Here is a 23,194-nt window from a genome sequence, read left to right as displayed (position 1 = left end):
TAAAAATAAATAAATAAATAATAAAGTGATTTTTCTATCTTGAGCGACAATTAAATGGTTTGAATGCCTAATTTTAATACTTTTAATAAAGGGAAAGAAAAAAAACTCATTGCCAAAAAATAAAATAAAAAATATTATAGTACTCAGACGTGGGATTAATATGCATTGTGGAAACTGTTAAAATCAATTTGTGAATTTTGAAACTTTTCTTATTCTACTATTGAAGGGCTTAAAATGCTTTGAATGCCTAATTTTAATACATTCTTAATAAAAGAGAAAAATAACTCATTGTCAAAAAAAAAAAAAAAAAAAATATTGATTTTGCTTTTTTTGGAATTAATGTACACTACCATTGGAATAATGCATTGTGGTTACGGTTGCCCAATTTTTATTTATTTATTTACTTTTTCTACCATTGAAGGCAATTAAAATGGTTTGAATGCCTAATTTTAATACATTCTTGGTAAAAGAAAAAAGAAAAAAAAAACTCATTAATGTACTCAAACGTGGGACTAATGCATTCTAGTTTCCCATATGCTCCTATTAACTCTTTGTTTTTACCTTCTAAGAAATATTGTGTTACTCAAAATTGCTGAGAATGTATAGAAATAATAAAATAATATACACACTTCTTATAAGTAGTATAAAATATGCTTATTTATGTGTGTAACGATACAGAGAAAGATCACTCATGAATCATATGTGGCATGGTGTCGAAGAGAATTTATTCTTTTTATTAGTAGTTAATTTTATTTATGTGCTTTAATGAGAATTTTTTACACTTTTAGTATATTATTAATTAATAATATATATATATATATATATATATAGGAGAAAGTCTACAATAATGGATTACTCAAGATTCCACTTGTTGAATATGGTAGTGGCCCTAGTGGGACACACCTAATCGATGATTTAATGGTTAATAGGCATTCGGGTACCGTATCCGGCCGAAGTATTGTAGACTTTTTTATAAATATAGATTATAGAATTAATGGTTAATTTCACTGACACCTTTAGATTTGGTCAAATATCACTGTCAAATATTTTTCAAAAATAACTATCACTCAATAATTATCACTCACGTTACAAATTTTTACTCCGTTTTTCATTAACAATCCAACCGTTAGTTAAATAGTTCTGAAACCATGTAAAATGACTTAATAACCTTTGAATTTGTCAAACCAATCTTGTAGCTTAAAGAATTAAATTAAAAGACTAAAATACCCTTAAAAAGTTATAAATTCAGATACACAGACGCATTTTCTGTGCCATTATTTTCTTTGTTGTGCTGCTGATTCCACTTCTGATCTCCTGATTCTATTACATGCTTGAACCGCGAACCTAATCATATTAAACAAGATTGCTCATCCATATTCCTAAGAAAGGTCTGGATACGGGCTTGACTTAAATAAGTGAAGGGATTGTTTGGGCTGCACTTCTTAAGTGGATGAGATGGTCAACAGAAATTGCTCGAAGAAACTTCGTTTTTGAGGCAATCTTCTCGCTAGCTCTAGCTTCAATCTATCATCTCACACCATTTTCAATTCCATGAGCCATAAGTCAAAGAGTCAAATCCGGCAAGTCAGTTAACTCCTTTTTTGAATTGAATCCATTTATTCATTCAATTCCAGACCGATACGAGACATATATATATATATATACACACACACACACATTACACGCAGTGACGCAGACATATATATACATACACAGACATCCGCCGCCGCAACCCACACAAACATCAGCCATCGCCGCCTCCGCCGCCGCCGCTCACACACACAAACATCAGCCATCGCCGCCGCTGCCCACATGATCCCAACCCATCACCAATAGTCGTCGCAAAGAGAGAAGAAGGTGAAGGCATCATCGTCGGGGATCTGATACCAGAGGTCCGAGGTGGCGATGGCGTTGGAGAAGAGATGTCGTTCAATCACAACCTCTAGGTTTGGTAGTGGCCGGTGGTTGTTTGTGGTTGAGAAACAGGGAAATTTGGTTGCCGACTGTGGGGGTTGGGGATGGTGGTAGTGGCCCCATCGACTGCAATTTTGACGGTGTTGATGTCGATTTGGGTTTGTTTGTGGGAATGATCATTTCAGATAAAACCTAGTCGGAATCGTTGCTGGTCTTCATCATCTTTGGAGCAGTTCCGTTGCCGTCGTTGCTGCAAGGCCACCGGGCCTATTTGTATGTACATATATATATTATGCGCACACATTTTAGAGAGAGAAACTATTGAGGGCAATATTGTCTTTTTAATTTGTTAATATTTTAGTTTAAAATGAATTTTAAAAATAAGGGTAGATTTGTCTTTTCACAATTTGCAAATTAAATGCAAGATCAGTATCATGTAATCTCCTTATTTTGATAATAAATGTATCCTTAGCCATATACCCAAAAACAGACTAAAAATTTTAGTCTCTCCCTTTTGTGATCAACTATAGATTTCTTTACAATATGTGGTGCCATGGAACACAATTTTCTTATTTCGAATTCTGATGTTGAAAACCAATACTATAATAATTTGATTAATCAATAATTTGTTGAACAAGGACAAGGAATAATTAATTAATATTACACCAACATATATATTCATATACCCAATTTATTTATTTATTTTTAAAACTTGCTTGGATTCTCAATCCAATCCATCCAATTACAATCTCTATCTTTTATGTGTGTATATACACTTGGATGTCTGTTAATACACAAATGGGTGAGACATCCTCGGCATATGATGACAAAATTAAAATTTATGAGTAAAAGCACAAACTATTGGTCACATCGTGGCCATATTGTTTAATGTTTTTGGTTCAACATTATCATTCATGTTGGCCATCCAATCCTCCATCTACATTTACGAGTAAGCATTCCTTGTCATGTGCATGTGTGTATATATAAGGTCTAATGTTTTTGGTTCAACATTATCATTCATGTTGGCCATCCAATCCTCCATCTACATATACGAGTAAGCATTCCTTGTCATGTGCATGTGTGTATATATAAGGTGTTTTTTTTTTCAATCTTGACCTCAATTACGACACTAACTAAATTAAAGTTTGACAAATGATTCGACTCGATAATAGTCCAATTCACGTTCATTTATTTAATAAATGTTAATCTCAAATAATCCTGAACTCAGATTCATTAGTTCATGAACATATTTGTGAACAAAGCTCGTGATTATATATAGATATATATAGTCCTGATTTTATCCAAACGGGGAACAAACCCACCTATCCCCTTTCCAAAAACACCTCTCTCCTTTCTATATGTGCATATATATATATATATATATATATATATATACACACACACATCCGTGCCTTGTACCTTAAAGAAGTTGGCCCACTATTCATAACTTTAGACCAAGAAATATGTACAACAAAACCCCTTTAGCCCATCCAAACCCAATCTAATCAACCATTTTAAAATAAAATAGAATAAAGACCAAATAAATAAAAAAAGTCTAAGCACAACTTACAAGCCCATATTAACTACATCTCATATCAGCCCTAACTTCCCCCCAGTTACATCGTTCTGAACATGTGGGCTTCTATCGTGTGGCCCAAAACAATTGGTGGGCTTTGCTTGGGTCCATTCCACGTTCATTTATTGCTTACTACAACAATTATGTCTTTTTATCACTCTAAAATCTAAAACCCTTACCCGCTCATTACCTGTTCTGTCCCAAACCAGTATACACACCAACAGAGGGCTCATCAACCAGCAGATAGACGACGGCGAGTCGGCGACGACGACGACGTCGAAGGGCTTCTCGTCTGCGATCAATTTGGAGGACTTCTTATACTCGATCACTTCAACACAAACCCCTAAATTCTTTCTAAGGCGATTTTGAGTCGATTCTAAGCCAAGGCTCGAAGCAAACACTATTTCAAACTTACTCGAGTGGATTAAAGCTTCCATTAGCAAGGTTAGTATGTAAAAAAACTTCTTTTATCCTGTTTCAGTTTTTCTTGAATTTTTTGGATTTTTCCCGATACATTATTGCTAATTTTGCGTGATTTGAAGCTTATTTGTGTTGGAAATTGGCTTGAAGTTAAATTTTGGATTTTGCAATACATGTATAATGATATATTATGTTTGATGCAGTATGCTTATGTATAGGTGTATATACAAGTTACTGGTTTTTGTGATTTTGGAATTCTTTTTGATAATTAATCATGTATTATATGGATTCGGTGATGATTTATTTGAGTTTGAAGGTGTCAGTTCATGTTTATATGTGCTTTGTGCATGTGTGTATTATATAGGTTGTGGTTTTCGGATTTGGAAGGTTCTTGGGTTCAATTTTCAGTTGTTTGTGATCCAGTTTGGTTCTAATGGATCCCTTTGTCACGGAATAATTTTTAACTCAGTGTAAGCAACTTATATATATATATATATATATAACACGGCTGCATGTATATATCTATATCTATACTATTATAAACTTGTAAGGCAGTTTTCCTATTTTCATACATTTTCAAAAAATTTAAAATTTTAAAATCATTTTTATTAAAGAATTTACATACAATATGAACTCCTTTCTATTGAATTTACATATAATATGAACCCCGTTCTAATTCAACTTCTTACTAATTTATTAGTAACTCTCATTCACCATCTGCCTACACGAAGGTTGCGGAAAATTTCTACTCCAACCATAACAAAAAGGTATATCTTTTATATAAACTTTTACTTTAATATATATATATATATATATATATATATATCAATCATTGAGCTATGTTATCATCTTTTCTTGCCAATTTTTTTTATTTATTTATATTTTATTTTTAGACGTCCAAGTTTAAAAAAAAAAAAAAACCAGGAATAGTGAATAGCTGTAATTGATCCCTTCATCACTGATGTTGGGATCAGGTTTTATGAGAAGCACATGCTATTGTTTCGCTGACTTTGAAATGGTCAGTGAAGCAGGGGTATCCTTAGAATTTGTTACACAAATCCTCTCTCATTTTAATTTTATCCATTTGAACCCCTCATTAGGTGTGATTATTGAATTTTTACCATGGTCAAGATGAAGAGAGGGAGAGAGGAAGTATTAATTCTTGAACGCCCTAAAATCCAGTTTATTTTTATCTCAAGATGATATAAATATACATGCCATCCTGATAATTTAATTAATTTATTTATTGTAGGCTGGTGTAATTTGGATAAATCAAATTTAAACTCATTCTAGTCAAACTGGTCTAATCAAACACTGAATGTGAGTGATCATTCCGTGTCTACAACCAAACAATATAAGAGGAGTGATCATTCCATTCTGATTCTTGCAGCATTACCTTTACGTTCCTTTCTCCATTCAGTGCCATGTACCAAAAGTGGCATTAGTGTAATGTTGGGGAAAATTAGTAGAAACAGGAATAGTGAATAGCTGTGAGTTTGGAGTACTTGATAGACGCGGTATGTCCTTGCCTCTTCCATTTAGATCTAAATGGCTCAATTGAGTTTTCACAAGCTTTAAAGATCACGCCTGAACACCAATTAATTGGCTATTAGTCCCTATACAGATATCTATATTATATTTCTATGAAATTATGGGGTTTTCACAATTTGGGGTATTCAGTTGTGTGCTTTCTCTCTGTGTACTTTTTAACCAGCTTCTTGTCTTACATTTTCTTTTGTCAATCAATATATTTTGCAGGTAGTGTATCCTGGGTATGCTTATAAGTTACTTCAATGGCCATAGATAGTGGTATGAAAGAACTGTCTCAGAAGTCCCACAGATTTCGTCAATCTGGTCCTTCTGCTAACAAAAAGGCAAAATCTGACAAGAAGAAGCGTGGCGTTTCGGATGAGAAAAAGCACAACCCCAAGGTTCTTTTTTTATATTTGCCGTTCTTTGGCATCATTGTTGCTGGCCCAATCATCACATTTTCATTATTCGTACTCTATGTATGTTTTGTATTATTTCCTAGTAATCTGTGTATTGTATGGCAGGCATTTGCTTTTAGTTCAACTGTGAAAGCCAAGCGTTTACAATCACGTTCTACAGAGAAAGAGCAGCGTAGGCTTCATGTCCCTACTATCGATCGCTCCACAGGAGAACCTGCTCCATATGTTGTTTTAGTACATGGGCCTCCCAAGGTAATTGTCATTGTGGTCTTTAAGGTCGGTAGCCTAATTACCAATGACAAGGCTAAACCAAATTTGTTGCTGCACTTTAGGTTGGGAAGTCTCTTCTCATAAAGACCCTTGTGAAGCATTACACTAAGCATAATCTAACAGAAGTTCGAGGCCCTATTACTATTGTGTCAGGTTTAATATGCAATTCCTTTCCAATTAGCTTTAAGCACTATCAGACTGATATAATTTCCTGTTCATGTTGTTTGTTTGGAGTTGCATTTGCTGAGACGTAAATGCTTGATCAATTTTTTGTTAGGTAAGCAAAGGCGGCTACAATTTGTAGAGTGCCCAAATGATATCAATGGCATGATTGATGCTGCAAAGTTTGCTGATTTAGCATTGCTTCTCATTGATGGTAGTTATGGTTTTGAAATGGTGAGGTTCTATTGTTATTTATAATTGATTTTCAGCATTCATTTTACCATTAAAAATATCTTGTAGGTGCATTTAGATTCTAGAAAACAAGAGTATCTATGGATATTTAGATTATTGCGAGTATGATTTATCAGTATAATGGTGAATGAGTGGGTTATCGTGCATGAAAAGCAGGTTCAAGTTTTGCAAATATTTTTAAATGCTAGATCGTAAATAGTTCACCCTTTTAGTACGTTCGATTAATGGAAAGTTGCAAACCAGGTTGGGAATATATCTATCTATATATATACATATATATATATATATATATATTTTTTATATGTATATATATTTTTTAAGATGATAATGTCAAATGTTAGACCTGTATCCAATTCATCTTTCTTAATAGTCTTGACTCATGAGGGCGAATACTGGGTAATGGCCTTCATTTTGGGACCTATATGATTTATTTAAAATCTTTTACTATTTCTTATCTGCCTAAGGAAAAAGTGTTTTGAGCCATCAGTAACAATTGAATTTGTTGCATTGTAAAATTACGCACAAGTCCACATGGTTTTTAAATTTCTAGTCGTTGGTAAATTATTAATATTCCTGATAGTTATAATTCAAGGTCTATAGGTTTTATGTAGCCAACTGCTCGTGCATCAACTGCCATTGTCTCAATCATGAATGTCTTTAATTTTTTTTTTTCCATCATTGCACACTCATGGTTCTGCTTTCTAGAGATTTACTAATTTGTGTTACCCACATTCTGTTTGGCTTTCTAAGTCATTTTTTTGGGGTCTTATAATATGTGTGGAATTTCTCCCTCCCTCCCTCCCTCCCTCGTGTAATGGGGCCTTCTTCTTTTGCAGGAAACCTTCGAGTTTCTTAATATATTGCAAGTTCATGGATTCCCAAAGATCATGGGAGTTCTTACACACTTGGATAAGTTTAAGGATGTAAAGAAACTTAGAAAAACAAAGCAGAGGCTCAAACATCGATTCTGGACTGAAATATATGATGGAGCAAAACTATTCTATTTATCAGGTCTTATTCATGGGAAGTAAGTATCTGACATTGTTTTTGCTTTGTATGTCTGCTGGTATGTGTTTTTGAATTCGACTAATATCTTGACAGGAATCTTATTAAATTTATCATCCATTTTCTAAATGAACAGGTATCCTAAACGTGAGGTTCACAATCTTGCAAGGTTCATCTCTGTTATGAAATTTCATCCTTTGTCTTGGCGAGCTTCTCATCCTTACATCTTGGTAGATCGATTTGAAGATGTTACACCTCCAGAAAGGGTGCATATGAATAATAAGTGTGATAGAAATGTCACTTTCTACGGGTATCTGCGTGGCTGTAATTTAAAAAAAGGATCTAAGGCACGTATATCTAACCCTTCAAATTTTAGTACTCCTTTCTGAATTTCTAAGTTGGTGAGAATGGTAAAAATATTCTGGAGGAAAGGATGAGGTCCTTGATCCTCAGTTGGAGGGTTGATTGTGAATGGTATTCCACGTTCTCTTTATATCTCATTTTTGGTAACCTTTTGAATGTTTGTTTAAAGAATTTTTCTCAGCTTCCAGTTGTTTTGTAACTATTGTTGTGAACAAATCATTTTTAACCCAGAAAACAGAAGGATCAAGCTAAATGAGGGTTTAGGAAGGGCCTAAGAATTATTCTTTTTAGTGTTCTACTTGTATTGCTGTTTCCTTTTCTTTTTTGAGATATGGTAGTATACTAAAGGGTGATGTAGGCAATCTTTTAACCATTTGGAAATCATGTTAATTATATACAAAGTAGGGTTTTCTTTTCTTTCACCCGATAAATGATACATGTCTGATGTGTAGAGCACATCATATAATGAGAACAAACACCCCCCCCCCCCCCCCCCCCCCCCCCCCCCCCTTTCTCTCTCTCTCCACACACACACACATTTTAAAGGATTTAATTCAATGCCAGGGTTCACTCTACCAATGGGTGCAACAATTACATCACTAATACAGTAAATCCCATCAGAACTCCATAACAAGCTGGTTGGGTACTGGTAGAAGGTAACCTAAGGAAGTTATCATGTTGATCCCTTTCTTTTTAATGGATGCATCGGTAGGGCAGGAGCTACCCGATCCATACCATCTCCTCCACTAACAATAAAAATTGTTTTTTTTTTTTTTTTTTAAAATAATTTGGGAGTGTGCTATCATAGAGAGATAGAAATGGTTTTTACTTAATAACAACCTAATGGCTTTACTTTGGGAAACCTTCCATTGATCATGTAACTGTTTTCTTTTCATTTTCAACTTTTAATCATCTGCTCCTTCAGTTTTGAACTATGCAAGTTTATCAGATGGGTGATATTATATTGATGGACGAGTATTGTGATGACCCTATGGCGGGTATGCCGTTGGCGGGTGCGAGACACTGACGGGCTACCACACAGGCGAGATACGGGTACACAATCCTACATCGCCTGGGAAAGGGAAAGGTGAAGTGCTTATATATAGGTGTGTCACTCCAATTGGCATGAGGCCTTTTGGGATAAAGCCCAAGAGCAAAACCGTGCGGGCTCAGGCTCAAAGAGGACAATGTCATGCCATGTGGTGAAGTCGGTCGTTACAAATGATATCAGAGCCTGACCCAGTCGGAAGTGTGCTGACAGGGACGTCGGGCCTCCAAAGGGGGTGGATTGTGATAACCCTGTGGGCAGATGTGCCGTGGGCGGGGTGCGAGACACTGACAGGCTACCATATTGGCGAGGTACGGGTGCACAATCCCACATCGCCTGGGAAGGGGAAAGGTGAAGTGCTTATATGTAGGTGTGTCACTCTAATTGGTATGAGGTCTTTTGGGGTAAAGCCCAAGAGCAAAACCGTGCGGGTTTAGGCCCAAAGCGGACAATATCATACCATGTGGTGGAGTTGGTCGTTACAAATGGTATCAGATCCTGACCTAGCCGGAAGTGTGCCGACGGGGACGTCAGGCCTCCAAGGGGGGTGGATTGTGATGACCCTGTGGGCGGGTGTGCCGTGGGCGGGTGCGAGACACTGACAGGCTACCACACTGGCGAGCGACGGGTGCACAATCCCACATCGCTTGGGAAAGGGAAAGGGAAAGGCGAAGTACTTATATGTAGGTGTGTCACTCCAATTGGTATGAGGCCTTTTGGGGTAAAGCCTAAGAGCAAAACCGTGCGGGTTCAGCCCAAAACGGAGAATATCATACCATGTGGTGGAGTGGGTCGTTACAAGTATTGTTAATTTCTTATGCATTTCTATGAACTTTATGGTTCTTGTGATGGTTTGAGTTAGGCAGTTAGCAATTCCCTTAAAAGATTGACACATTATAATATGCTGAATGAAGACTGAATCGGCAAACATATTCCACCCAACTATGATTTTTGGTTTTCCTAATTATGCTAATTGGAGTTAGGAAGAAGGTTGGAGTAAAAAAGAACTGAAAGTAAGATTTATTAGAAGTTTCCACTATTCCACGCGCTCTACTAACAATCATCAATGGAGGGAGATAGGAAGACATCATCTAAACAATAGAGTAGACAAGAAGGCTGATTGGTTTCCAACTCTTTGAAGTTCTGAGGGAAATTAAATTCCAGAATCTAGTGTAATTTGATTGGACTAACACAATTTGCAATTTGTGACCCTTTCAGTTTCTAGAACTTGAATAAAAACTTTCTTTTGAAGGAAGGTCACCCCAGCAATGGTCCTCTGAGAAATGAACTCTACTTGATTTGTTTGATTGAACATTGCTTTAATGGGTGTCATAAGTAATTTGAATATATTTACAAAATATTAAGGATTTCCTTGATTTCTTCTTCTTCTTTAAAAAGTTTTCAGAAAACAAAAAGCTTCTCATTTTCTCCAAAATGTTTTGGAATGAGGGTTTTGTCATTCTTGCATTGAAGGTGACACTAATTTGTGGTGGGCTGTGGAATAGACAAAATCTTTGGCCTTGTTGGTATGTAAGTTTAGTGGGAGACATGATGGATTTGTTTTTGCAATTTGGGCAGATAGTTGGGTTCCTACGGAAGCCAATCAGGCTGATGATATGTTAGTTGAAAGTGGGGCATTTACATGACAATTGCTTTGTGGGCATTTTTATCCATCCTGACATTTGTTGGTGGTGTTTTGTTCTTTTCTTCTTGTGGAGTTGTGTTGTTTCTTCATTTTTTATTCCCTGTAACTTCAGTTTCCAAATTTTGTAGAACTAGGCTTTTAACCTGTGCACTATCTTCTTCCTTAACTGTATCCTAATTTCTTTGTTTTATTTATTTAAAGAAATGTCAAATAAACATATTGCACTGATAACTACTGTATATGGCTTGTTTTCATTGTTGTAACTGGTTCCAGTTTAATTTAAATAGTAAAATTATATTCAGGAAAAAAAAAAAAATAGTAAAATTATTTTATTTTTATCATTTTGTTTTTCCTTTTGGGTCTGCTTTATTTTAAAGTAGCTGAAGTAACTTGTACTGATGGCTTATTGTTGAGGCAATTCCTCTCTTTCATGTTTGAGACTTCTTGAAACTATGTTTGCTCTGTTATGTGCCTTTATTGGTTATGTCCCACGGGTGTGATCTAAGAGTGCAGTTTCTACCAGGTGCATATTGCTGGCGTGGGTGATTACAGTTCAGCTGGCATTACAAGCTTAGCAGATCCTTGCCCTTTACCTTCGGCTGCCAAAAAGAAAGGACTGCGGGACAAGGAGAGGCTATTTTATGCGCCTATGTCTGGACTTGGTGACCTGTTGTATGACAAGGACGCTGTCTACATAAACATAAATGACCATTTCGTGCAGTTTTCTAAAGTTGATGACAATGATGGAAAGACGAGTAAATATTTCAAACTCATTATATATATTTATTGCATCTTATTTTGTGAATAAAGAATCTATGATTGGGCTTATATATCAACTTGTACTCTTGTAGCATCTCTCTTAAAATTGTTCTTTTTTTCCGGAAAGTAAATTGTTCTTATTATTCTTATTTATTAGAAATATTACTTATTTCATCTATTATATTCAGCTATATTTCATTATTTTCTGATTGATAATACTGATTTGAATACTGAATGTGACAAATTGTTAATATCTCATGGCATTCAACTTCTTTTAATGGCTTTCATCTTGTTTCTACTAATGTGGTTGCATCGTCTATTCCAGGAAAAGACCGTGACGTAGGGGAGGTTTTAGTGAAATCGCTCCAGAACACCAAATATTCTATTGATGAGAAATTAGAAAAAAGTTTTATCACCCTTTTCAGCAAGAAGCCTAACAACTTATCCGAAGATTCAAATGCTGAGAAGGGTGGTTATGATTTTGGTAATCAGATTGATGGTGTAGAGCCTGTAAAGCACTATCAATCTGAGGAAGAATATAAAACGGATGGGTCTGATGAAGAAAGTGAGGATAAGGATCTAGATGGTTTAGAATCTTCAGATGAAGATGACACTCATCCTAAGAATCTAACAGTAAAACCTGCTGATAATGCTTCTGATGAAGAAAATGGCAGTGCATCAACCCAGCGGCATCCTTCTGAAAAAAACGTAAAGGAACATCTTGAGCTTCATGACGGAAGGATGAGGAGAAAAGCTATCTTCGAAAATGTCATTGATCATGATGATTTGGAGGTAATGTGGACGCAACTCTCCGTTATTTATTTATTATTATTATTTTATTTTTATTTTTGTTTATCCTTTTTTCAGTTGAAACTTGAAAGGGTGTGGATTCAGTGCAAAGAACTGTTTCCTAGTTTTCTCTAGCCAGTTCTTTTTAATTTATGTGAACATGAATGCTGACATGCACTATTAAAGAACACGAGTGTGATTTTGAAACATTAGGGGTTCTATTTTATTTTATTTTAATAATATTTGTGGTATTTGTGCATCTTTTAGTTCCACTACTCTTGATTTTACTCACCGACCAATCAGATTTATTGCGATACTAAATAGCAGTCAAAATTTGATATTCATTTTACATGATATTGTGCATGTAATTATAAATCACTTTTGGTGGGATTGTAATTATAGATTTCTCGGGACTTCAGTAGTCTAGAATGCAGGAGGGTGACTTGGGATGTGCAGTTTTAGCTTTGCTCTACAACCAGATGGTTCCAGGTGGGTTGTTTGTGGAGTGGGTGGGGATGGGATGGATGAGATTCTGTGGGTGTGTAGTCTTGTGGAAATTCCAGGTCACTCTTTCCCATGGAAGGCAATTTGGAGGTTGAAAGCCCCCTTGAAGGTGGCTTTTTTGAGTGGTGTGCTGCTCATGGAAGCATTCTCACTCTCGACAATCTCAGGAAGAAAAGCCAGATCGTGGTTAATTGGTGTTGCATGTGCAAGAGGACAGAGGAAACTGTGAACCACCCTTTTTAATGAAATCTTACTTATCAAAAAAAAAAAAAAAACCTTTCTGATCTGGTTTCGTTTTTGGTTTTGGTGTATGGTAGCGTCTCACTTTTATCGATGAAGGTATTTGTGTATAATGAGAAGGGGAATTGGAGCGAATTTTCCCTAAAAGGTAAACATGCATATAATGGTTAGGGGCAACAAAGAACCCAAAACACCAAAAATGGCAATTAGAAGAAGTCCCTCTTCCAAATCATTTTGCAATATCCATTTCTTACTATTTTGAGAAGAAAGACTTCAAATTGGTTGAACATAATTCTCTCCTCAACTTAGCATACGTTACAATGTTACTGCACACACACACACATATACAAGCTACTCAATTTGGGATTCAGGTGTGGAATTGGACAGAACACACACATACATACATATACACAAATATATATATATATATATATATACTAACCCTTTGTGGGGTATAAAATGTAAATTTTAGATTGAAAATTTTATGTTTATTAAGGCTTTGCACTACCATGGTCTCAATCTTATTTTTTATACTAGTGAAACTTTGATAGGGTGCCCACAAATTTGTTCAAACCGTGGATTCAATTCAAACCAATCCGAACCATGTGGTTTGGTTCTATTCCATGGATTAGCGGTTCAGTTTGTAACCAAAACTGGTGGAAAATGTTAGGATCGGTTTGGTTTCGAGGTTGAAAAGACCAAAGCAGTCCTGCATATGCATATTGATATTTGTTTTTGTTTTATTGGTTAGTAAAATTTTTTGCCATAGCTTTGCTTCACATTGAATTAAGGTTATATAACTTATATCATTTTTTCTATTTCTAACATCATTAACATAAACATATTAATAGAATAGTATTATAATTCTTGTCGGTATATTACAAATTTGCTTAAGAGCGCATAAAATTTGGTTGATTAAGACTCATTTTAGGATTAACGTTGTTAATTTTTGTGTGCTGTGAAACCAAGCTGATCCAAACCGTTCTTATTGGTTTGGAAAATTAGATGGTTCCATCGGTTCGGTTTAGTTCCAATCTTTTGGGAACCGTCAGGACTTTTTGTTTTATTTTTATGGTTTACCCTCTAAACCATACTAAATTGAACTGTTTATAGATTTATTTTTTTCCCAATTTATAAACTATGCATTTTGGACTACCACGTTTCTGCTGTACTCATTCTTTTTGTTCACTTGATAATAGGATTTAGACGAAGATGGTGATGATGTTGATGACAAATCTTCTTCTGATTCAGATTTTTCGGTTGAGGATGGGGAGGATCAAGACGAAGATGGTAAACTCTCTCGTACATTGTGAATTTTTTTTGTATGTAAAGGAGATTATATTTTGGTTGGAAAATAGCAGTTCATATATATGAAGTAGTGTAGATGACTTGCCAGTTATAGGTATAAAGAAAGTTCAAATTATTCTTGCTGATTCTTTTTTTCTTTTTCCGATGAATGACCTTTACTGCCTCTGATCATGCTTAAAGCAAGGTGTTAGGAGAGATGGAGTGGCTTCTAATTTTTGGTGTTATTTAGACAAAAATGGCTGCAAAATTGTATATAGACTCATTTTTGCATTTCGGCCAACTCACCTTATGGCATGTGCATATGTTGTTTCTTTGTTGTCCAAAATTCTGTCCAATAATGAACAATTGGTCTAATAGTTGTTTTGTAAAATTTTCCTTTCAATCTTAAAGGAATACACCAATTACACAAAATGCTAGATGTTCCTCTACCATTTAACCAAGCCTGTCTGTATTCTATAGTTAACATCATCTCCGATTTGTCTCGCATTATGGATAATTGAGTCTAAATACCCGAAATATTCACCTTTTGTACATCTTGCCCCTCAATCTTCACTATACTTCTATTTGTATTTTTAGATTTACTAAAGTTACACTCCTATATTTAGTTTTGTTCTTACTTGTCTTAATCCTTTTAATTCTAAAGTTCCTCCTCTGAATCTCCAATTTAGCCATTACTCCTCTAGTTTCATCAATTAAAACAATACTAGTAACAAATAACATACCAAATGGAATACCATTCCGTATGTGTTTCTCGAGAAATAAGGCAAGAAGATATGGGCTTCACGCTGACCCTTGATGTAATTGGAAATTCACTTGTTTTTCCCACGGTCATCTTAACTATTGTCACACATCCGTCCTACATGTCCTTTATTGCGTCAACATGTCCCTTTATGACTCTTTTGTTTTTAAAACCCTCCATACTAAGTCTCTAGGTACCTATCATAAGTTCTTTCTAAATCGATAACAAAAACATATGAAAATCTTTATTATTGCATTAATTGATGTTCCGAACTGACTACTTAAATCTTGTCTTGGTGGGACACTTTATCTGATCGCTTTTATTTCGTTTTGAAAATTCCAAACTGATTATACTTTCTCCTTTTACTGCCTTTACAGAGGATGAGATTGGAAATGCTTCAAAATGGAAGGAGTCATTGGTAGAAAGGACTATTTCCAGACAGAATACTAATCTTATGCAACTTGTATATGGGAAATCTGGATCAGTCTCTACAAATTCTATCAATGAAGTTCAGGGTAGTAGTGGGGATGAAGAAAGTAGTGATGATGAATTCTTTAAGCCAAAAGGAGAGATAAAGAAGGTTTGTCCTTGAAGCAATTGATTTCTTAAGTTTTCTTATTTTCTCCAAGTAGGAGAAGTTTTTTTTTCCCCTAACAATTAAAAAAATAGAATTTAAATTCCTTTTGATTATCAATAAAAATTCATCCTTTTTATGTTTACACCTTATGCTTTGTTAATTCTTATCCTTGTCTAATTTATTGCAGAAATCCAGAGATGGAATGGATGGGGATGATGTCAATGCCGAGGACTGTTCTAAATTTACAAATCATGCAAGTGTCAGAGACTGCAAAAACGAAAAGTTTATTGAAAGTATTCGTGATCGTTTTGTAACTGGGGATTGGTCCAAGGCTGCACGCAGAGGTCAAGAGGCTGAAGCTTCCAGTAATGATGATGATGATGCTTTTGGTGATTTTGAAGACTTAGAAACAGGTGAGAGGTATGACAGCCACCAACGGGGTGGCGGCGGCGATGATGATGTGATCCCCAAAAAGGATCATGACTCAACAGTCGAAGAGCGGAGGCTAAAAAAGCTTGCTCTTCGTGCGAAATTTGATGCACAATATCCTTCACTTAATAAACATATTATCATCATTCTTTTTAATAGTCTCTCTCTCTCTCACTGGGGTACGGCAGAGAGAGCTGACCGAGTTTTATTTTTGGTTCATAAACCTATTAATGTTAAATTGTTGTGTTTTAAGTAAATTTGATCATCCGATGCGTGACATGCATATTATTTTGTGGTTTCATGCAAACTATTTTGCTTTTAGTCTCGTCATATCTTCCTTTTTATCTGTGGAAAAACATTTGAATCACCCTTTTTATCCTTAATTCTGATATACATATAATGGGTCGGAATCACCTGATGAGGATATTGATAACAAAAAGGGTTCCAAGTTTCATCGTACTCAAGCTAATGAAAGTGGATTTTTTGATAAGGTATTTTTTCTTTCAATATCTGGATGGTTTTGTTTATCATTTTGGAAAAAAGTAGTAGCAGCTTATTCTGGTTCTCGTAGTTAAAAGAGGAGATCGAACTTCGGAAACAAATTAATATTGCGGAACTCAATGATCTTGATGAGGACACTCGGGTAGATATAGAGGGCTACAGAACAGGGACTTATCTAAGGTTGGAGGTTCATGATGTTCCTTTTGAGATGGTTGACCATTTTGATCCCTGCCATCCTGTTCTTGTTGGAGGAATCGGACTTGGGGAGGAAAGTGTTGGATATATGCAGGTTAGAAAATTCTCCACATCAGTTTTTTTTGCATTTTATTACTACTGTGGCATATAATGTTCTGCTTTTCTTCTTTAAGTAGGTCCCACTGTACTTATCAAAAAAAAAAAGTAGGTCCCACTGTGTATGTTCACATTCTAAATTGTGCTGCCTCCTTGTTTTCATTTCTCGTGGATGCATTCTTTCCTAACAATTAGAGTCACTGATCCAAAATTCAATGATAATGAGAGAAATTGGATGGGTTGTTAAAAAATGGTTGTCCTGACTTTATTATTGTGATGGAAGGTGTACCAAAACACTTGGCTGTTTCTTTATATTAGAGAAGACAATGGTTTATTCAAAGATATCAAGTTCGGTGCAAATGATTTGTGCTTAGAAATCTTAAATACATAGAACTTCAATTTCTTTATATTGTTTCTTAAAAAACCTAGAAGTGGCTAAAAGTCCTTTGTTTTTAACTACACCAATTTCCTGACATTTTTTTTTTTTTAATTTTTTATTTTATGTAAAAGATGCTATATTAGTCCTTTGATATTTAGAAAAATATCAAATTACCAAAAAAAACGAAAGAAAACTATCAATTAAGCATTCATTTGAATGAAATATGAGAAAAGTTGTTAATTTGCCTCAAACTTAGCAACGCAAAACTAAACCCAAAATTAGAATATTGGTAATGCAACTCCTGATCATTTCATCTTAACATAATAAACACGAAATTCTAAGTCAGTTTGTTTAGTTATTTAGATTTGGCATCGGTTCGCTTATGAAGTGCAAATCATACTTTGGTCACATTAATTATGGGTTGAAAAGTAACACACAGATATGCTCCATTAAAAATGTTTGATATTTGTAATTATTAGTTTTCTTAAATGACCTTTTTAACTCCAGCACTTGAACATTATGGCATGTTTTCTTTCCTTCAAGGTCCGGTTGAAGCGGCATAGATGGCACAAAAAAGTTCTGAAGACTAGAGATCCAATAATTGTTTCTATTGGATGGAGGCGCTACCAAACTACACCTGTTTATGCCATTGAGGACCAAAATGGGCGCCATCGCATGCTCAAGTATACTCCAGAGCACATGCATTGTCTTGCCATGTTTTGGGGACCTCTTGCACCTCCAAACACCGGAGTAGTCGCTGTTCAAAGTTTATCAAACAATCAGGTTTGATATTTCTTCCTTTATTTCCTCAAATTATGTGCTTGATACATTCTTTAAGAATGGACTAGTTGGAACTCTTCTCATTTCAATAGTTTTTGACTCTTACCAATCATATTTTTTAAAAAATATCATCGAGGAAAAAATCTTTCAGGTAGTACAGATCAATTTGTTTGTTATAGTTACTTTTTTATTATTTATTAGAATGGTCTTCACCAAATTAAAGAAGTTATTTCTTTTCCTTTTCTTTTCTTTTTTTAGAGGGGAAGTAAGATGCCAAATTCCTCATGGGTTGATTTTTTCTAAGGACTGAAACTATACTTGGTTAATTATGGTTGTTTTGTAACTCACCAACTTGAATATTATAATTTATTATAAAATTTGGAAATAGTCAAATTGAATTTTATTTTAATATTTAGAAGAGCCTAAAAAATTATAATTCTGTCCAATTCAGATTTTAATTATAATTAATTTTGTCCATAACATTTTTTTTTTCAGCAAATGTTAAAGAACTTGAATTGCACTTAGTTCAATGTATGGCCCTTATCCTTAACCTCTTTAATTGTCATGCGCTTTCTACTTAATAATTCACTTTATATTATTTGTTCTTATTATTTTATCTATACATTTTATCGTCATTTAGCTTTTACATGTGATGTTCTGTTGAGTTATGATCACACTATATTGGATGTGTGGCAAGAGAACTCATGTCTCATAATTTCCCAAATAATGTTTTAGTTTTATTTTAAGTGAGAAGAGTTCTCTTTTTTAGTAGGTCAATCTAAAAGTTCTGAACCTGTTTCCTCACTTGCAATGTTTAAGTGAGAATGAGAGTTTTTGTTTTTTGTTTTTATTTTTGTCTTAAGGGCATTTTAGGTTTTTCGATCTTTAAATTGAGAACATGTCCTTATTTTCTCAATTTGAAAACTCATTTTTTGTTTTTTTTCCATCAGGGGGTTTTCGCACATTTTGTATATAACAGGGTTTTTTTTTTTTGCACTTTACCTAATAATTAATTATTTTAACTGCTATATCTAGCGGTTATTGTCGATTAATTAGAATAGTTTTTACTGGGCTTACCCCCCACCCCCCTCTTTCCCAACATTTCAAGTACAGATCGAATTGACATGTGGAGAAGGCATATGATAGTTTAGAGGCATCTAGCATGATTGATTATGTAGTGAGGATAGCTACGTGATGGAGACGAGATTTTTATTAATTTATTTTGGTTTATTGAGAATTTGATTATATTTGATGATATTTTAGTCGGTGACATGGTTTATTTAATATTGTGGTGGATGAATTTGGAAGTTGAACTGAGGTCATGCACTGATTTAAATGTAGGACTAGGTGTTCTTGTTTTTAAGTTTTGGGGTGTGTCAAGTATAGTCGCCACTTTTCTTCTTGTTATTTATTTTTGTTTTGAATTTATATTTTTCTGCATCATGTGTTTGAATGTGTACACTCACTGAGCAATTTTTTTCTTGGTTTTCCAGGCAGCATTTAGGATAACAGCGACTGCAGTTGTACTGGAATTTAACCATGCAGCACGAATAGTGAAGAAAATCAAGCTAGTTGGTTACCCCTGCAAGATCTTCAAGAAGACGGCGCTTATCAAAGATATGTTTACTTCAGATCTTGAAATAGCCAGGTTTGAAGGTGCAGCCATTCGAACAGTCAGTGGAATTCGTGGGCAGGTTAAGAAGGTGTGTTTTTTGACCATACCACCTATATTTTGTCTTTCTAATACATCCTGTTTAGATGCATTTGCTTGTCATGTATCTTGTTACTTGTGTTTGTACTTTGCAATTAAACATTCTTGTTCTATATAAAAATGAATAAGGCCCATAAATGATTGTGTGAGCGTAAAAGAAATGTGGTCATAACTGGAAATATGAATGGTTCATATTTAATTTAAGAATCACGGTTTAATTGATCCATTTCACTGACATTAATCTGGGCAGGCTGCAAAAGAGGAGATCGGTAACCAACCAAAAAAGAAGGGAGGACATCCTAAAGAAGGGATTGCTAGGTGCACCTTTGAGGATAGAATACTGATGAGTGACATCGTTTTCTTGCGTGCATGGACTCAAGTTGAAGTTCCTCACTTCTTCAACCCGTTGACAACTGCCTTGCAACCTCGTGATCGGACCTGGCAAGGAATGAAAACCGTAGCCGAATTGAGGAGGGAACACGATCTTCCCATTCCCGTTAACAAGGATTCACTCTACAAGGTAATATAGGAGGCATAATAGGCTAGAGCTTTTATTAGCACTAAAGTTATTTATTTTTATTTTTTTCTTTGGCGCTGATTTGGTATCCTTTTTTATTTGTTTCCCTCTTTACTTCATTTAACAGCCAATTGAAAGAAAGGTAAGGAAGTTCAACCCGTTGGTTATTCCGAAGTCACTGCAGGCAGCTCTCCCCTTTGCCTCAAAACCCAAGGATATTCCCAGTCATAGGCGGCCACTTCTTGATGATCGAAGGGCTGTAGTCATGGAACCTCACGAGCGAAAGGTCCATGCACTTGTTCAACACCTTCAGTTGATTAGAAATGAGAAGGTATGTTTTTCCATTCCGTACGAAACATAATAAGCTGTCATACATGTACCTTTTGAAAGTTGGGTTTTATATAGAAATTTATATACATATGTATAATACCCTAGGAGTCCAGTTTTCAGCCATAGCTTGTTTTAGCCATTCACTGAAGGCACTGGTATAATTATTGCTATTATTGGTAGCTCTGATCACACAAACAAAAGAGGGGAGTTTTGACACAATAGGTGCATTGCCCCTACTGATGAGTCCCTTATTTCCCCGCTTAGGATCTTGGTCTGTTTTTGGCTTTGATTTTGACCTCCAAATTGCACCTTCAAAATTTAAGCAAACCCCCTTTCCATCAGCAACCACAAGAAGGTGGTGCAAGTTGTAAGAAGGCCTCAAAATCTATTATTAATTCCAATTATGCTCAAACCAGATGATCAGCTAAGTTATTGTACTCATTAATCACACCGAAGAGTTGAAAGTGTCTTCAATTTTCCCATTAGGGAGAGTGGGGGGAATGATGTGGTGGGGGTATGTTTCAAATTTACATTTTTTAGCCGTTGATTACCGATGGAAGTGTACCACCAGGTTGAAATACAAAAGCACCCTTTAATGGAATGTAAATAATTTTTTTATCCTTTCCCGTATATAAACACCTTTATATGTGGATATTTGTGTTCTTAGTATTAGGATCCTAAATTAACAAAGCTTATACCCCAGATATTGGTTGGTTCCTGAAAGATCTGGTAAAATATCTATTTCTGGATATGGTGATTTTATGCATAGGATAGAAATGATTAGAAATTGAGAATCCATGTGGCGCTGATCCTGTTCATACGGGATGAGGCAATGATGATGGTGGTGGCACTGATTTCATGAATAGATCTGTGGTTTGAATGTTTGATTGATCTGTTTTTATTTTGTCTTTAGGATCTAGATAGCATATTGTTAGATTCAATGGTCTTGTTGAAATACTTGTGTACAGCTGTAGTTAAGCATGTTTAGATGGACTGATTTGATATGCGGGTTCACCATTTAGTGTATAAGGGCACTGCTTAAATTCAACTTTTTGTCTTTCGTAATACAAGCAGCAAATGAATTGATCTGAGCTGACACTCAGTGGTTGAAATCGTCTGGATCTCAATCTTGACTTAAACTCCCTCGGATACTTAAATCCAAAATTTTTATATTTTTGTTGAACTTGACCTGGCTCGGCAGTGCTAGGGTATCTACTTCCATTCTTGATGAACATGAGCTGGCTCAATAGTACATGTGTGTCTACTTCCAACCCAACATCTCTCTCTCTTGGGTTGTGCATTACAGTTGAATAGTTTTTAATCGACTCTTTCCACCAATCCAAAATTGCAAATCAATTTCGAGTGCTAAGTTGCTGTTTGTCACTTTCAGATTAAGAAACGTAAGCTCAAGGAAGGCGAGAAGAGGAAATTGCATGAAGCAGAGAAGGCAAAGGAAGAGCAGGTTACAAAAAAGCGCAAGAGAGAAGAAAGGCAGGAAAGATATCGTCAGCAAGACAAACTGAATAAGAAAATTCGGAGAAACTCGGGGGCCTAGGGAAGTAATACAGACCATCACCTGCGGCAGCCACATTTTAGTAGTAATGGATCAAAGTGTGAGCTTGTTATGCCGCAGAAATTTCTATAGATATTATTCCAATCGGAGCCCCCACGTGTTAGTATGACCGTCGTGTATTTTTATACTTTGGATGTACCAGTGAGATATTTGCATTATTAGAGACTCAAATACGATGAGATTGTGTAGTATATTGTCCAAAAATTTGGACACAATTTTGATTTACTGGAAGCAATAAAGATTTTGGTGTGTGATTGAAACCTCTCAGAAAAACCATTTTCAATGAAAAAACTAAAGTAAAAAAGAAAACAATTTCTAGTCCAAATGGCAAATCATTCTTTTTCATTTTCTTTCTATTCATTTTGTTTGTCTTTTTTTTTATTTTCCTTCCTGAATGTGTAGTCTTATTCAAGAAAACACAGCAATAGGGTACAATACAAAGAGCGCCAAAAAGACTCGAGAATAAACTTTCAAGAAGCCGAACGAAACATTCTCAAAGAAAGAAAGAAAAAACAGCGTGATGAAAGGCTCCAAAAAAGATGATCCACTGAGTCTTCACCCAACCTACATACAATCTTATGACAAATAGATGTAAGGAATAAGTCACATAATGCGGGAGCGGGAGCAGGAACGTGAAAATAGTAAAATTTAAGTCACATAAAGTGAGAGTGAGAATGGGTCCGGCAAAATCTAATGGAAATATGGGCGAGAGTGTGTGCAAAGCGCGCTAAAGAGGCATCCAGGGCGAGAGCGTGTGCGAAGCGCGCTAAAGAGGCATCGGTTATGTGACTTAGTGTAATGACTAACTCTCTCTTCTTCTAAGATTGAACAATGAAGGAATAGCATTCTATAAAATCTCATGCTTCCTTTTTAATTAAGTAATAGCCTCAGCATTTTTTGGAAGATGAGGGCTGTACTGTACAATCTTCTAAGGCCATAAGATTGTAAAAGAGAGGTGCCATGAAACCCGGGGTCTAAAAACAAACCGAGTGTTCTTCCATCATTAATCTTGAAGTGAAGATGCTGAAGACAATCGTCTCTAACTGCAAACATATTCCTCCCCACAGCTGAATCCCCTGCCCTTGCATTGCCGTACCAAAAATTTGCACTCCTCAAAATTCAGGGACAGATGGATCAGGAAAGTATCCGAGAAGATACGATCT

General features: G+C 35.4%; 1 protein-coding gene across 3 annotated transcripts; it reads left to right on the top strand.

Annotated features, from left to right (window-relative positions):
* The first annotated feature begins 3,660 nt into the window (after window positions 1–3,660).
* Window positions 3,661–22,291, top strand: LOC132300403 (uncharacterized). 3 transcript variants are annotated; one of them, XM_059797463.1, is made up of 20 exons: window positions 3,661–3,934; window positions 4,611–4,677; window positions 5,669–5,841; window positions 5,965–6,111; window positions 6,192–6,282; window positions 6,407–6,525; window positions 7,380–7,570; window positions 7,685–7,895; window positions 11,128–11,359; window positions 11,689–12,155; window positions 14,096–14,186; window positions 15,321–15,523; window positions 15,708–16,067; window positions 16,348–16,440; window positions 16,521–16,739; window positions 17,664–17,903; window positions 19,394–19,603; window positions 19,862–20,131; window positions 20,256–20,459; window positions 21,849–22,291. In XM_059797463.1, the coding sequence occupies exons 3-20, from the start codon at window positions 5,704–5,706 to the stop codon at window positions 22,011–22,013; spliced, it is 3,651 nt and encodes a 1,216-aa protein (XP_059653446.1). In that variant the 5' UTR covers window positions 3,661–3,934; window positions 4,611–4,677; window positions 5,669–5,703; the 3' UTR covers window positions 22,014–22,291. The 3 variants fall into 3 exon arrangements, with proteins under 3 accessions (XP_059653446.1, XP_059653440.1, XP_059653431.1); XM_059797457.1 differs by lacking the exon at window positions 4,611–4,677; XM_059797448.1 differs by lacking the exon at window positions 4,611–4,677 and having other exon boundaries at window positions 3,661–3,938; window positions 5,673–5,841.
* The last annotated feature ends 903 nt before the right edge of the window (window positions 22,292–23,194 follow it).

This window comes from Cornus florida, unplaced genomic scaffold (genome assembly GCF_030987335.1).
Source record: "Cornus florida cultivar Cherokee Brave unplaced genomic scaffold, ASM3098733v1 CherokeeBrave_3.0.0_Hap2_Chr01, whole genome shotgun sequence".
NCBI classification, from domain to species: domain Eukaryota; kingdom Viridiplantae; phylum Streptophyta; class Magnoliopsida; order Cornales; family Cornaceae; genus Cornus; species Cornus florida.
Note: the sequence above shows the minus strand (reverse complement) of the source record. Positions and strands in the feature narration are given on the sequence as shown.

What these genes read in the sequence shown, in the direction of transcription:
- LOC132300403 (XM_059797457.1), top strand. Translation starts at nt 5,704, where the DNA reads ATGGCCATAGATAGTGGTATGAAAGAACTGTCTCAGAAGTCCCACAGA. An exon ending in CAAAAGGAGAGATAAAGAAG is followed by an intron (nt 15,524 to 15,707) that starts GTTTGTCCTTGA and finishes AATTTATTGCAG; the next exon opens with AAATCCAGAGATGGAATGGA. An exon ending in CGAAATTTGATGCACAATAT is followed by an intron (nt 16,068 to 16,347) that starts CCTTCACTTAAT and finishes TGATATACATAT; the next exon opens with AATGGGTCGGAATCACCTGA.